This window comes from Magnolia sinica, chromosome 11 (assembly GCF_029962835.1).
Source record: "Magnolia sinica isolate HGM2019 chromosome 11, MsV1, whole genome shotgun sequence".
NCBI lineage: Eukaryota > Viridiplantae > Streptophyta > Magnoliopsida > Magnoliales > Magnoliaceae > Magnolia > Magnolia sinica.
The window spans coordinates 524,689-538,925 of NC_080583.1; the positions used below are offsets into that span (position 1 = coordinate 524,689).

The 14,237-nt window shown below is 38.4% G+C and overlaps 1 protein-coding gene across 2 annotated transcripts; it reads left to right on the plus strand.

The window, feature by feature from the left end:
- The first annotated feature begins 12,875 nt into the window (after positions 1-12,875).
- Positions 12,876-14,237, plus strand: LOC131218224 (deoxyuridine 5'-triphosphate nucleotidohydrolase-like). Of its 2 annotated transcripts, none has more exons than XM_058212906.1 (3): positions 12,876-13,319; positions 13,431-13,656; positions 13,887-14,010. In XM_058212906.1, the coding sequence occupies exons 1-3, from the start codon at positions 13,132-13,134 to the stop codon at positions 13,902-13,904; spliced, it is 432 nt and encodes a 143-aa protein (XP_058068889.1). In that variant the 5' UTR covers positions 12,876-13,131; the 3' UTR covers positions 13,905-14,010. The 2 variants fall into 2 exon arrangements, with proteins under 2 accessions (XP_058068889.1, XP_058068888.1); XM_058212905.1 differs by having other exon boundaries at positions 12,898-13,319; positions 13,431-13,522; positions 13,887-14,237.

Here is a 14,237-nt window from a genome sequence, read left to right on the forward strand (position 1 = left end):
CCTAAAATAATGCTAGAAAAATCCTAAGCAACGGTTAATTTCTAAAAAAGAAAGTTTCTAATCTTAGAAATAAAAAGCTAAGTTAGTTTCTAAAAAGGAAAAATTTTCTAAAACTAGAAAATAGAAAGTTCCTTGAAAGAAGAATCAAAATCTAAAATTAGAAAATAGAAAATTTCTAAAAAAAAGAAAGCTTAGAAATAGAAAATTTCTAAAAAATAAAACCCTAATTCTAAAAATAGAAATTAGAAAAAGTAGAGAATTTAGAAAGAGATTACCAAATTAGAAGTTTATGTCAGGACCCTACAAAACAGGAAATAGGTTAGTTTTTTAAAAAAAAAATAACCTAAAGTTAGTAAAAACCTAAGACTATGAATTATGATAAGAGAGAATCTTGAATCCAATTGGACCGAAACAATCACCGGCAACGGCGCCAAAAACTTGATGTTTTATTTAAACCAACTTGATTTAAATGATTTTAAACTCGCAAGTATACGAATCAGATATAGATATGGTACGTATTACGATATCGTTCCCACAAGGACTAGTTATCACAATTCGAAATTTACGACTCTTCTTGACTAATCCAATAAATAGTTTAGCGAACTAATAACAAAAATCTATGGAAAATAACTAAGAACAAGGAGCAAAATTCAACCAAGGAGAATACTAGGACTTTCGAATCCACCCCTAATTATCCTAACCCTTGTTTTACCTGTTGATTCACCCTATTCAGATTGATATAAATTAAATAAATCACAAACTATGTCCTTGGTCGGGCACACAGAATATATAATCCCTTAAAGCATATGGATCACATCTTTCCATCCATGGTCAGGCATGAAGAGATGTAGATTCCTGTTTCTTCCTCTATAGGAAACCTATTCATGGTCAGACACAAGCACCTAAAATAATATTCCAAACAACATCCATAACTAGACTTTGGTTAAGCTCATAGCATAGAGAAGTACAGAAATTCCAGTCAAGCACACTAGAGAAAGAAACAAATCAATCAACTTAAGATTAAATCAACAAACAAGGATCATTCAAATTAGAGGCTTCATCTCAGCCCTAGCTAAGGAATTTAGCTATCCATGTGATCAATTAAAAAGTAAGAAAAATAAAATTCATGAAATAAAAACATCCTTCTCTCCTCTTTCTTCTCTTTTCTTCTCTTTTCTTCTCTTTCTCTTCTCTGGATCTGTTCCCTGGCTCCCCTTTCTTCTCTTCTGCTTTTTTTTCTCTCCAAACCAAGATCTCCCTTTCTTATAGCAATGTAGGCGATGGAGAGATGTGCTGGGATGCGTACAAAGAGTCGGTGGAAAGGTCTTTACACACCAGCGTGCGTAACTTCTTTATGCAGCCAAGATGTCACTTGAAACAGCACCACTTTCCTTACTCATTTTCCAAAGAAACACCATCCCTTAGGGCGTTTTTGAATGCTCTACACCATGGACGGTTTAGATATTGCATCTGATCAATGATGGTGGGCCACAACCGCCTGAAAATCCATTTTTTTCACGGATGTGCATAGGCTTACGCACGAGGCTGCGTTGACGTGATTGGCGGGCCCCACAGTAGTATTTTCGAGTAAATCCACCCCGTCCATTAGATTCATCTCGGAAAACCATTTGGAATTGACTGGTTTTGGGTTAGATTCAATGTGGCACACGTGGTTTTCTTCTCTACCGTCTGTCTTGCGTTTAGACGGTTAAAAACCGATCTCTGTTGTCATCTGAAATACCGCCACCTAGGCGATGGTAATATGGGCCATTATGGTCTAATAGACGGTCCAGATTAGACCTACGAATCGTGATGGTGGCCCATAACAGGGGACCACAAGTCCCTGTTTCACGTTTTTGTGAAGCAGGAAACAGAAGTTTCCTTTTTTGGCTGGAGCTACGGGTCAAAGTCGGTTTGGCCCGACTTTGACTGCAATGCACGGCTAGTGCATTAGTTTATTATGCGCACACTGTTCGGGTGGGGTCCACTGCGATATTTCTGAGAAATCCGATCAATCCATTTAATTGACATCCCCATTTAAGGCGTTGAATCCGAAGTTGAGGCATATCTAGATAGAATGTGGGCCCCGCTTAATGAATTAAGGGGATGATCTGGCCGTTGGGCCACTTTCCAAGATATTCAATATCTGAAATTTTATGTGTATGGTTAATTTATGGCCTCCAGGCCATGTATGAAGTTTCGAGCCAATCGGATGGCGGGAACCATGTCATCTTGCATTCCGTACCAATTTCGGGCCTCTTTAATGTGAATGGCTTGATTTCCTCGAATCCCTGGCATGTAAATTTTTCAGTCTTAGTTCTCTGGAGTGCATCCCTTGCTCTGGTGACTTTGGAGTGTCAAATCCACGCTTGTAATACTTTTTTTCCATCAACGCTCCTGATTTCATCCTGCAACAAAAATATAATTAAAATACTCCATTAAGCATTATCATATACGTAAAATCAGGCAATAATCGGGGTCTGATATGCAATATTCGACCCTCATCACTTATCCCTTGAGTTTTAATAAAGTTAGCAGTTCTCCTTTTTCACTTGTTCATTCTGATGTTTGGGGACCCACTCCTGTATTGTCTCTTTTGGGTTTTAGATACTTTGTGTTATTTATTGATGATTTCAGTCGTTGTACCTGCTCTTTCTTATGAAACGTAAAGATGAAGTTTATTACATCTTTAAAAATTTATTACCATGGTTCAGACTCAATTTGATACAAAGATTCGTATGTTTCGTTCTGATAATGGAACTGAATATGCGAATTCTGAAATCCAAAAGTTATGTGAAGATCATAGTATTGAGCATCAAACATCTTATGTTAAAACTCCACAACAAAATGATCGTTCAGAATGGAAGAATAGGCATATCCTTGATTTGGCTCGTTCTATCTCCATTGCGATGAACGTTCCTAAATTTTTTTGGTCTGAAGCTGTCTTGACAGCTTACTACATTATTAACCGCATACCGATCTAGTGTGCTGAATTTTTAAACTCCTTATTCTGTTCTTCATCCTCGTGACACAGAATTTATTCTTCCACTCAAGATTTTTGGTTGTGTTTGTTTTGTGAAAGATTTGGGTCAGGAATGTTCTAAACTTGAACCAAATCTCTAAAATGTATATTTTTGGATTACTCTAACACACAAAAAGGATACAAATGCTATCATCCACCTAGTGGACAGAGGTTTGTTTCCAAAGATGTTTTCCTTTTTAAAAATCAGCCTTACTATTCAGGTCCAATTTCTTTGCAGGGGGAGTGGTTTGCCACTTGTCGTGACCGTGATGTCCAACCATCAGAGGTCCCTCTTCCTATTGTCATCCCAGATCCGCCTGTATCCTCTCTGAAGTCTTTCATGTTACCTATGTCGGTTATACATCATGAACATACTACTGGTGACTCAGTTGTACATGCAAGACCACATAAGGACTTACAGTTTTTGGAAGGAAGTCCTGCTTCACAACACTACAACATTTCTCCTATATCAAATCAGTCCATGCCTTTCCCACCTGGTGAGCTAGAATCTTCTGATATTCCTCCTTTTACTTCAGACCTTGAGATTCACATTACTTTACGAAAGGGTAAAAGACAAATTTCTACTAAATATCCTTTATCTGATTATGTCACATATCATGCTATGTCACCATCTTATCGTGCGTTCTTAACTTTTGTCTCTTCTGTCTAGATTCCCTCTACTGTCCGTGAAGCAATATCTGATCCTAAGTGGAAAGCTGCAATGGAGGAAGAAATGAGAGCTTTGACTCACAATGATACTTGGGAACTCGTGTCATTACCCAGAGGGAAGAAGGTAGTTGGGTGCCGTTGGGCGTTTACAGTTAACCATAATTCAGATGGTACCGTGGATTGGTACAAAGCACGACTGGTTGCAAAGGGGTACACACAAACCTATAGGAGTGATTATTATGAGACCTTTGTTCCTGTTGCAAAGATAAATTTCATTCATGTCTTACTGTCCTTGGCTGCAAATAGTGATTGGGAACTTCATCAATTAGATATTAAAAATGCATTCCTCCAGGGGGATCTTCAAGAAGAGGTGTATATGCCTCCTCCACCTGTTATCTCGTTTTCTGGCCATGAAGGGCAAGTCTGTTTCTTTAAAAAATCCCTATATAGACTTCGCCATTCTCCTCGGGCTTGGTTTGACCGATTCAGTAAGGTGATTATTGGTTTTGGATATCGACAAAGTGTAGCAGATTATACTCTTTTTATTAGACGCATTGGTGATAGTTTTACTACTTTTATTGTCTATATCAATGATATAGTTATCACCGGAAATGATCCAATCGCCATTCAGGAGTTAAAGTCTCATCTTCGACATCGCTTCGAGATTAAGGACTTTGGCCCTCTGAAGTATTTTCTTGGCATTGAAGTTGCAAGATCAAAGTCAGGTATTTTTATCTCGCAACGTAAATATGTCTTGGATCTTTTACAAGAGTGTGGCAAATTGGGATGTCATCCAATTGATACACCTATTGAGCAAAACCATAAGTTGGGTGATATGGAAGGAGAGCCTCTTGTAAATGTCTCATAGTATCAACGTCTTGTTGGGAAGTTAATTTATCTTTCCCTTACTAGACCTAATATTACTTATGTTGTACGAGTTGTTAGCCATTTTTTGCATGCTCCTCACTTAATTTATCATGAGGCGGCCTTTCGTATTCTTCGGTATCTGAAGGGTTGTCCTGTAAAGGGTCTAATCTTTTGTAAACATGGTCACAATCGGATTGAATGTCGGACGGATGCTGATTGGGCCAGATCGGTTACCGATAGACGTTCTGCATCAGGATATTATACTATGATGGGTGGTAATCTTATTTCTTGGAGAAGCAAAAAGCAGAGTGTGGTTGCTCGTTCTGGTGCCGAGGCCGAGTTCCGTACCATGGAACATGGCATTTGCGAGATGATCTGGCTACAGAAACTATTGCAGGAATTAGAAGTTGATATTTTAACTCCAACAACTCTATACTGTGATAATAAAGTGGCGATTAGTATTGCTCATAATCTAGTACACCATGACCGCACAAAACATATTGAAGTTGATCGTCATTTTATTCGTGAGAAGCTACTTTCTGGGCAGATTTGTATGGTGTTCGTTCCTACGACCGAACAATATGCGAATATTCTACCAAAGCAGTTGACACCATTCAGTTTCAATTTGCGCTATCCAAGCTCGGTATGCTTAATATCTTCCAACTAGCTTGAGGGGGTGTATCAAAGTGTATATTCAAGACTATAATCAAGGATTCTCCAATCAAGGTCCAACTCTCCCAACTACAATCAAGGACTACAATCAAGGATTCTTCAATCAATGAAGTCATTGTTTCTATCTTTGGGTGATAGCCCTTTCATGTGTAGTCTTTTATATACGTGTATACATAGGGATTAAAGATAATAACAATAAGCAAGCTCTCTCTCTCTCTCTCTCTCTCTCTCTCTCTCTCTCTCTCTCTCTCTCCTCCTTAGTTTTATCTGGTTTGATATAGACTTAATCTCATTATGACCAGAAACTAACTTAACATGAACCCAATCTAACCTCACCCGCCCGTGCTACTATACATGCATGATTGCGTAAGATGGTGGCAAAGATTGACAATGGTGATCAGGAATTAATAAGCTATACCATGGTTTCACAAGCTATCCAACAACATATCATGTTGATTAGGTCCCATAGTTATCCTAAGCACTCAGCAATAAATCAAAAATAAAAAATTCAAGAGATATAAAGCACAATTTTCTAAAATTATTTAACTATTAAATTACATTACGATGAGAGTATTATATTAACTCCTAATTATAATTAATATCAACCATTTGCTCCATTCTAACAATCTATTTATGCAAATATTTAAAATAACAAAAATATCTCTTAATCACATCACAATGATGCATATCTACATAAAATCAACTATAACTTGCTCATATAATGTTGGAATTGCATGATATTTGATTCGTTAGAAAGCCAACTTAATATCTTTTAAAACAATACCACTTTCACATTGTTTAATTACCCAAAATTAAGTGGTAATAAAAGTGACAAAAATAATAACTAAATCCTAATAATTAAAAGTATAAAAAAATTTCTCTAAAATAAATTAACAGGACTTGAAAATCAAACAACCACAGTATTCTTCATGTAACTCTTCACATGATCACAATCACACTTTCCTAACGTGGAAAATGATTATCCAATAGATTCCTTAAAATTTTGGGCCTTTGAATGATTTGATATAAATCGTACAAAAAATGGCCGAAATGCAACACACATCAAACCTACCATTGGCTATTGGTCCAGACAAGAATTAGAATGCTGGAAATGGACCCAGAGGCATGATTCATGCCTTTCATCGAAACCAAGTAGGTGATCATTGAAAATGAGTTTATATAGAAAACGTGTTGATATTGAAAAGATTTACTTACATAGGTTTCTTGTAACATTTTCCATTGTCAACATCATCCAAACTATTCAACTAGTATTTTGACAAGCTACATATTATCATAATATTAATCACCTTGGGTGGCCCACAATTTATATTTCTTAAAAATGACAATATCAATGGCGTGAGATCCTCAACCGATAGCTAGTCAATGGCTAATTATCCCCTTAAGATAATCATCCCACAACCAATGGAGACAGAGTCTATAATTTAAGTCTTTTGATTAGCTTAATCACAAGCTTTCCATCTTCTACTCAGCAAAATGTCTCCAAACTCCAAACCTTTTCTGAATATATATATATATATATATATATATATATATATATTTGAAACGTGTTTGTCTGTCCAATGGAGCGTGCTTCTTGAGGACCGTGACCTTACGGTGGTACCAGTTACAGGTGGGGCCTAGTGATTTGTTCATGGAATCCAACCCTTCCATCAGATGTGCGCAGATTAACTACTGAACCCTTCAGTAGCGACTTTGCTGCTGAAGTGTTGAGACTCACCTTTTTGGACGCGGATTAGCTACTGACAGGTTGAGTACCGACACTTGCTCCTGAAGTGACGTCACCAACTTCTGTGGGCCCCACCATAATGTATGTTTTGTATCCATACTGTCCATCCATGTGGAGAGATAATATTAGGGCATAATCCAAAGAATGAGTTCGATCCAAAGCTCGAGTGGACCCCACCATAGAAAACAGTGGGAGAGTGACGCCCACCATTGAAACCTCCCGACGCTCCACCGTGATGTTTATTTGAGATCCAACCTGTTCATGCGTTAAAGCAGACATGAAAGAAGCGAAAATATAAATATCAGCTTGATCGAAAACTTTTGCAGCCCTTAGAACTTTTTAATGGTAGGCATCACTCTCCCCACTGTTTTCTGTGGTGGGGTCCATTCAAGCTTTGGATCTGACACATTCTTTGAATTATGCCCTAATATGATCTCTCCCAGTGGATGGACAGTGTGGATACAATACATACATCATGATGGGCCCATAAAAGTTAATAATGTCATAGAAGTTAATAACATCATTTCAGTAGAAGTCTAGCTACTCAACCTGTCAGTATATAATCCACGTCCGAAGTATTTTAACGTTCCTCTTCCTCCCTCATGAAAGAAAATGCGTTTATATACGGGCATGTTTGATTTCCAAGAGCTTGGTAAATACTCAGGAAATGGATAATTATTATCATTTCCTCCGTTTGAAAATTCAGGAAAACTTCTGCATTGGAAATGGTTTAAATAGTTATTTAAAATTTTTGAACCTAAAAGTAATGTATATGGTATATCAATTCCATTCATATGTTTTACCACAATATTTTGAGGCATGAGCCAAAAAATGAAGATGATCCAACACTCAGATGGCCCACACCAAAAGAAACAGTGGCCTCATAAAGTTTTTAACAATAAGTATTCAATTTCTGTTTTCGTATGGTGTGGTCCATTTGAGATTTGGATATACCTTATTTTTTTGCTTATAATATAAATTCAAAAGACATAATGGATGAACGGTATTGATAAGCAAAATGCATCACAGTGGGACCCATATATATTTTGCAATGTTTTCAATTATGACGTCAAAAAGTAAGTAGTCAAATCAGGGGCCTTGTAAATGCATAGAAAATTTCCTTTGATTTTCGAAAGTGGATTAGGTACTGGCTCACGAATTGCGTACTGCCGCATCTCTAGCCACGAGCTGGCAGTTCTATGGGCGGCCCACTGTGATGTATCTGTTTTTCTAAGCCTTTCATCACTTTTCTTATATTATTTTAATGCATGATAAAAAAAAATGAGACAGATTCAACGCTCAAATGGACCACACTAGAGATGACTTTTGCATTTAATGCAACCGGCGTTTAATGCTTCGTGCATTTAACTCAACCAAGCTTATTATTTGGAGTGGTCCACTTGAGAATTGGATGTACCTCATGTTTTTGTCTAAATCTTAAAATGACACGAGAAAAGAGATGGAAGGCTTGGATAAGCAGATACATCACGGTGGGCCCGCTCACGGATCTGCCACATACTAAGTAAACTCTTTGGGCACGTAATAATATGTATGTTATCTCCTCCATCCATCCATCCAGTTGACCAGACATTTTAATAAAATAAGATAAAAAATGAAGCATATACAAATCTCAAGTGAACCACACCACTGGAAAAATTGTGAATTGAATTTATTGCGTTGATAAATTCTTGGGAGCACAGATGTTTTGGATTAGCTTGATATTTATATTTTCCTTTAATCCATGTCTGTGTGATCTTTTGAACAGGTTGGATGACAAATAAACATCACTGTGAGCCCTAAAAAGGTTTCAACGGTGGAAATCATTATTCCCACTGTTTCCTGTGGTATGGTCCACTTGAGTTTTGGATATACTTTAATTTTGGGCTTAACCCCTCCAACCAGCTGTAAAAATGGATGGACGGCATGGATTAGGGTCATGATTTTCTAGTAATTCCAGTTTGTTCTGTTTGAAATTTGAATTTCAAGTGGATGAATGATTTAACCACTGAAACGTCATGGCTAATCAGCCACATCTGTCCTTCAACTTGCATAGGAGACTTTGTTGTATTCTTCTGTTGGTGGACAAACCGAGAATGCATACATAGGAAACGGCATTAGAAAAATACCGAGATGTGTCCGGCGCAACCAATGAAATACGACCGCATCACTTCAGTAGCTATGTCGCTATTGAAGCGTTCAGTAGCTAATCCACGCCCCCATCAGATGCGTCACCTCAAAACCTCAGTACAATAAAAAAACAACTCAGGTGGGCCATGATACATAGAATATGTTGAGAGGTAATGTCCACCATTGATTAGTATGGTTGCCTATTGTGGCTGTTCAGACCCTTCACCCAGCACAGATGAAAGGTCAGGGCAAAAGGCACGCTGTTTTACAACTCAAGTCTGCCCTGTGATTCAAGGGTGATGATTTCCTGTGCAGTGGTCTTCAATTTTGGATTGACAGAAAGTAGATACATCTTATTGATGGGTTGGATGGTGTGAATATAAATATGAGCCCCACATCTGGTCAATACCACTAGATTGTGCCCCTCACCCAACTAGTTATCCAAGGCCCACATTTGATGTTGGTCATCCATCTAATGGGGCCCACTATCAATAGCGATGTTATTGCCTATCATTGTGAGACCCATCTTCAATATCCATTGTCCATCATGTAGGCCCTGCGTCTAATGTGGACTGTCCATCATGCATAGCCCACCTTGGATATGGGCCACTCATCATCAGGCTTGACCTTTGATTTGGACCGTCCATCATGTGGGGCTTACTTTTAACATGGATTATTCATCATATAGGCTTTCACCTTTGAAGTGGGCTGTCCATCATGTCAGCCTGCTTTGGATGTGGGCTTTTTGTTTATAATTAAAGGCTAAGCATTGGTGCGGAGCATCCATATGTGGGCCCACATTAATATGGGATCATCCATCATGTGGGGCCCATTTTTTATGTGGACCATCCACCATATGAGCCTCACCTTCAATGTCCATAGTCCACCATTTAGGTATGGACTCTAAGAGAGTTTCCGTTGGCATGGACTATGGAAGAGAAGTAGAAAAGTTGCAAGTTAAAAAGCTTTTTAAAATTTTTTTATTAAGATAACTAGCTTTTACATATAAGTTATTTTTACAAGGGTACCTATGAAACTAACTTAAATGAAAAAAGTGATTTTGTTTCTGCACATAAGTATGTTCAATAATCAGTAAAATTATCAGTCAAAATTAATGCATGAGCATTTTCACACCGGACTCAACTGAGGTAGCCTGTGGGATGCGGAGACACGTTCGAGGTGAGCGGCCCATGTTAGACGAGGGCTCGTGTGAGGTAGGCCCCACCCATGTGAGGTAAGTAGCTCGTGTGAGGCGGTACCCATATGATGTGGGGCCCACGAGGAGGGTTCGGCAAAGATCCTAACCCATGTGATATAGGGCCTGAGGTATGAGATAAATGGATTAATTCGTCATGCTCTATACGTTTAGGCTTTTAGAGCAAGTGGTTAATTGACCTATATCAAAGTGGCATCAGTGTAGTTAATTGTCCTAACATTAAAAGGCCCAAGCCTCAGGCCCAATAGAATCCTAAGACAACAAGCTTGAACCCATGGCAATTGATTTGGTTGGACAAGCCCAACTCATCTCAATCAAAAAATGATCAAATCCTCTTCTTCTTCTTTTCAATACACACCAACACTCACACACATTTAAACCCATAACATTAGCGTTGAAATGCATTTTATCTACCACTAAGCCTTGAATAAAGGCCCCCATAAAAGATTAAGAAATTATTTTTTGCACCAATGTTTCAAATCCATCTTTTCAATCAAGTGGATTGCAGAAACAAAAAGAAGTAGATATTGATAAAAATGAAACAAATGATCCACATGCAAGATACATGTGTTGCCTAACCGAGGATTGGAACATCCAATCTGTATGATAGAACACAGTTAGGTGTGAGCCTGGACCCCTTTGAGCCCAAGCCTAGCTTGAAAATTGAGCATGCCCTGTATTCTAGGCAGGGTCAACCAGCGATTGCCTACAAAGTAAAGCTAGGTTGTCCTTGTGAAGAACCAAAATTGCCTATGGCCCCACCAAGTTCCTGTTGATGGAAGTTAGTTAGGGCATCCATTTTGCAAGCTTACGTTAGGGCAAAACGTCAGAAATAAGAAAGATCCAAAAATCAAGTAGACCACATGACAGTAAGTTGGTGGGATGAATTGAAATGCCACAACAATGAAAATGGAATTGTTTATTCAAAAATCAAGATATCTATATGCCTATGGAATCATTCATGTGGTTATTATAACTTAGATGAGCTGAAAACAGAAATGATAACCTGGTCTAAAACTTTTGTCGCCCATGAGGGTTTTAATGGTAAGCATTTAATTTTTGCTATTGTGGGTGATTCAATTGAGTTTTAGATCTGATTTTATTTTTTGGTTCATGTGAACTTTTTGTGATTTTTGCCCAATAGAACTTACAATGGGGATGATTAATTGGTGTTTGGTGTGAATCGTGTGTAAATGAATTACATGAATTCCATGTGCACCCTGATGTGGCCGAATAAAAACATGCCATGTCAGCATGTTAGAGGTGGGTCCTTACTCATGCCACCACCTTGCTGGTAGACTCACCGGAGTTTGAACAGGAGATCATTGTGGTGAGATTCTATTTTCAAAAAAATAAATAAATAAATGAGTAGAGGCTTCAAATAACTTTATTGAGTCTTCGATGTGAAATGACAATTTTATGCTTTTCAGTGGGACATTCATCTTGGACTTATGCATTTGATGTGTTTTTTATTAGTGTTGTATTAATAAAAAATTATCAAAAATGGGACTGCAATGTAAATAAAAAATTCACTTTTATAAAAATGCCATTTCATCTATTTTTTTATTATGGTCTCATGTTCACATACGACTGCAATGTAAATAAAAAATTCACTTTTATAAAAATGCCATTTCATCTATTTTTTTTATTATGGTCTCATGTTCACATACGACTGCAATGTAAATAAAAAATTCACTTTTATAAAAATGCCATTTCATCTATTTTTTTATTATGGTCTCATGTTCACATACGACTGCAATGTAAATAAAAAATTCACTTTTATAAAAATGCCATTTCATCTATTTTTTTATTATGGTCTCATGTTCACATACGAATACTTTAAGATCATCAGTGACCTCACCATGATATATTTGTTATATCCACACCACTCATCCATTATGAACACTTTAGTATCATCGAACCGCTTTTAGAGCATCTATGGACCTCACCATGATATATTTGTTATATCCACACTAGTCATCCATTATGAACACTTTAATATCATCGAACCACTTTAAGAGCACCAATGGACCTCACCATGATATATTTGTTATATCCACACCACTCATCCATTATGAGCCTAAAAATGAGATAGATCCAAAGCTCAAGTGTACCCCATCACAAAATGCAATGGGAAACTGATGCCCAGTTGGAACCTTAATAAGGCCAGTGTGATGTTTATTTGTCATCTAACTTGCTAATAATGTCACACAGACAATATCAGCTTGATCCAAAACTTCCGTGGCCCTAAGAAGTTTTCAATGTTAGGCGTTGCATCCCCACTGATTGTGGTGTGGTCGACTTGAGCTCTGGATCTGTTTCATTCTTTGGCTCATGCCCTCAAATGACCTCGTCAAACAGATGGACGGTTGGGATATAACACATACATCATTGTGGGGCCACAGAACTTGGTGACGTCAACACACTACCAAAGTCTGTGGTGTGTGGCACACCACGCAATCCGTTTCCTTCCTCTACCACACCTGCTTAAGGCCAAAATCGTATCCATGGCAAGGTCCAGGTCATTTACGAGCATGCCAGTATCCAAGCCCGATTAGAATAATCGGATTCGGGTCCAACCAGGTTCGGATAATTACACCGGAATCAGGGCTCAAATCTTAAATCAGATCAGGTGGGGCCCACCAGGCGAACTTAAAGAGTCCGGATCGGCACGCCATGCACGTGTGGCTGGTTCAATTGCCGTTTTCAATCCAGACGGCCTAAAAAAGGCGGGAAATATCTAGTGCCAACGTCCCCTCCCTCCATCTAAAAACGCCCCAAAAAAAAAAAAAAACTACCCTCTTTTTCTCAATGGGGAAAGGACTCCAAACCAGCCCTGAAATCAAAGATCCGCCGTTAGATCTTCAGGAACTCGGTCATAACGGCGTTTCTGAAGAGACCCAAAACGTCTCATCTCTCCTCAGAGTGAAAAAGCTCTCTGAAAACGCCGTTTTGCCTTCGAGAGCTTCTCCTCTATCTGCAGGATACGATCTCTCCAGGTAAAATCAAATTATGTTAACCCTTTTTCCATTTCTGCCCTTCTTCAATTTCCCTTATTACTCTTTACATCCCTTCCCCTGTTTTTTCTTTTTTTGTATTTGTATTTGTAGTGCAACGGCTACCCAAGTTCCTGCTCGAGGGAAAGCTGTGATTCCTACGGATTTGAGTATTGGCATACCCCAAGGAACATACGCTCGTATTGGTAATTATACCTTTCTGGGCGTGTTTCAATCCAAACCATCCAAATCGTGGGACCTTGTAGATGGTCCACAGCTCGAGAAATCACACTGGTTTTGGATGACAGTCGATGTCCTATTGGTGGCCATCGAATGGAAGGTTGCAATGAAATTTGATTGGAAAAATCAGATGTTTTAGATTGTAAGATCAGCCTATTTGTATATGATCTACCTTATCCAAATTGGGTTTAACGATCTGGACGGTCTGGATTGACATGTTCCTCCAAATGGGCTCTTTTTTTTTCTTGAATTCCTGACAAGGTTTGTTCTGTTTTGTTTGAAAATTTATTGCGTTTTCTTTAATTTCTTGAAATGGTAATTCATTCATAGCGCCCCGATCGGGCTTGACTTGGAAGCATTCGATCGACGTGGGCGCCGGAGTGATCGACGCTGACTACCGAGGCCCGGTCGGTGTTATTTTGTTCAATCATTCGGATGTTGATTTCAATGTGAAGCCCGGTGATCGAATCGCGCAGCTGATCATTGGAAAGATAATGACACCCGAAGTTGTCGAAGTTGAGGATTTGGATTCTACCATCAGAGGCATTGGAGGGTTCGGATCTACAGGGTTTTGAAGAGCAGCGTTCCTTCTTTTGGTTGAATATGAATGTTTTTTGTGGTAGACTTTCACCGAACAGTTGGTGAGCAGCTTGAATATTATTTTTTATATATAATTAAATA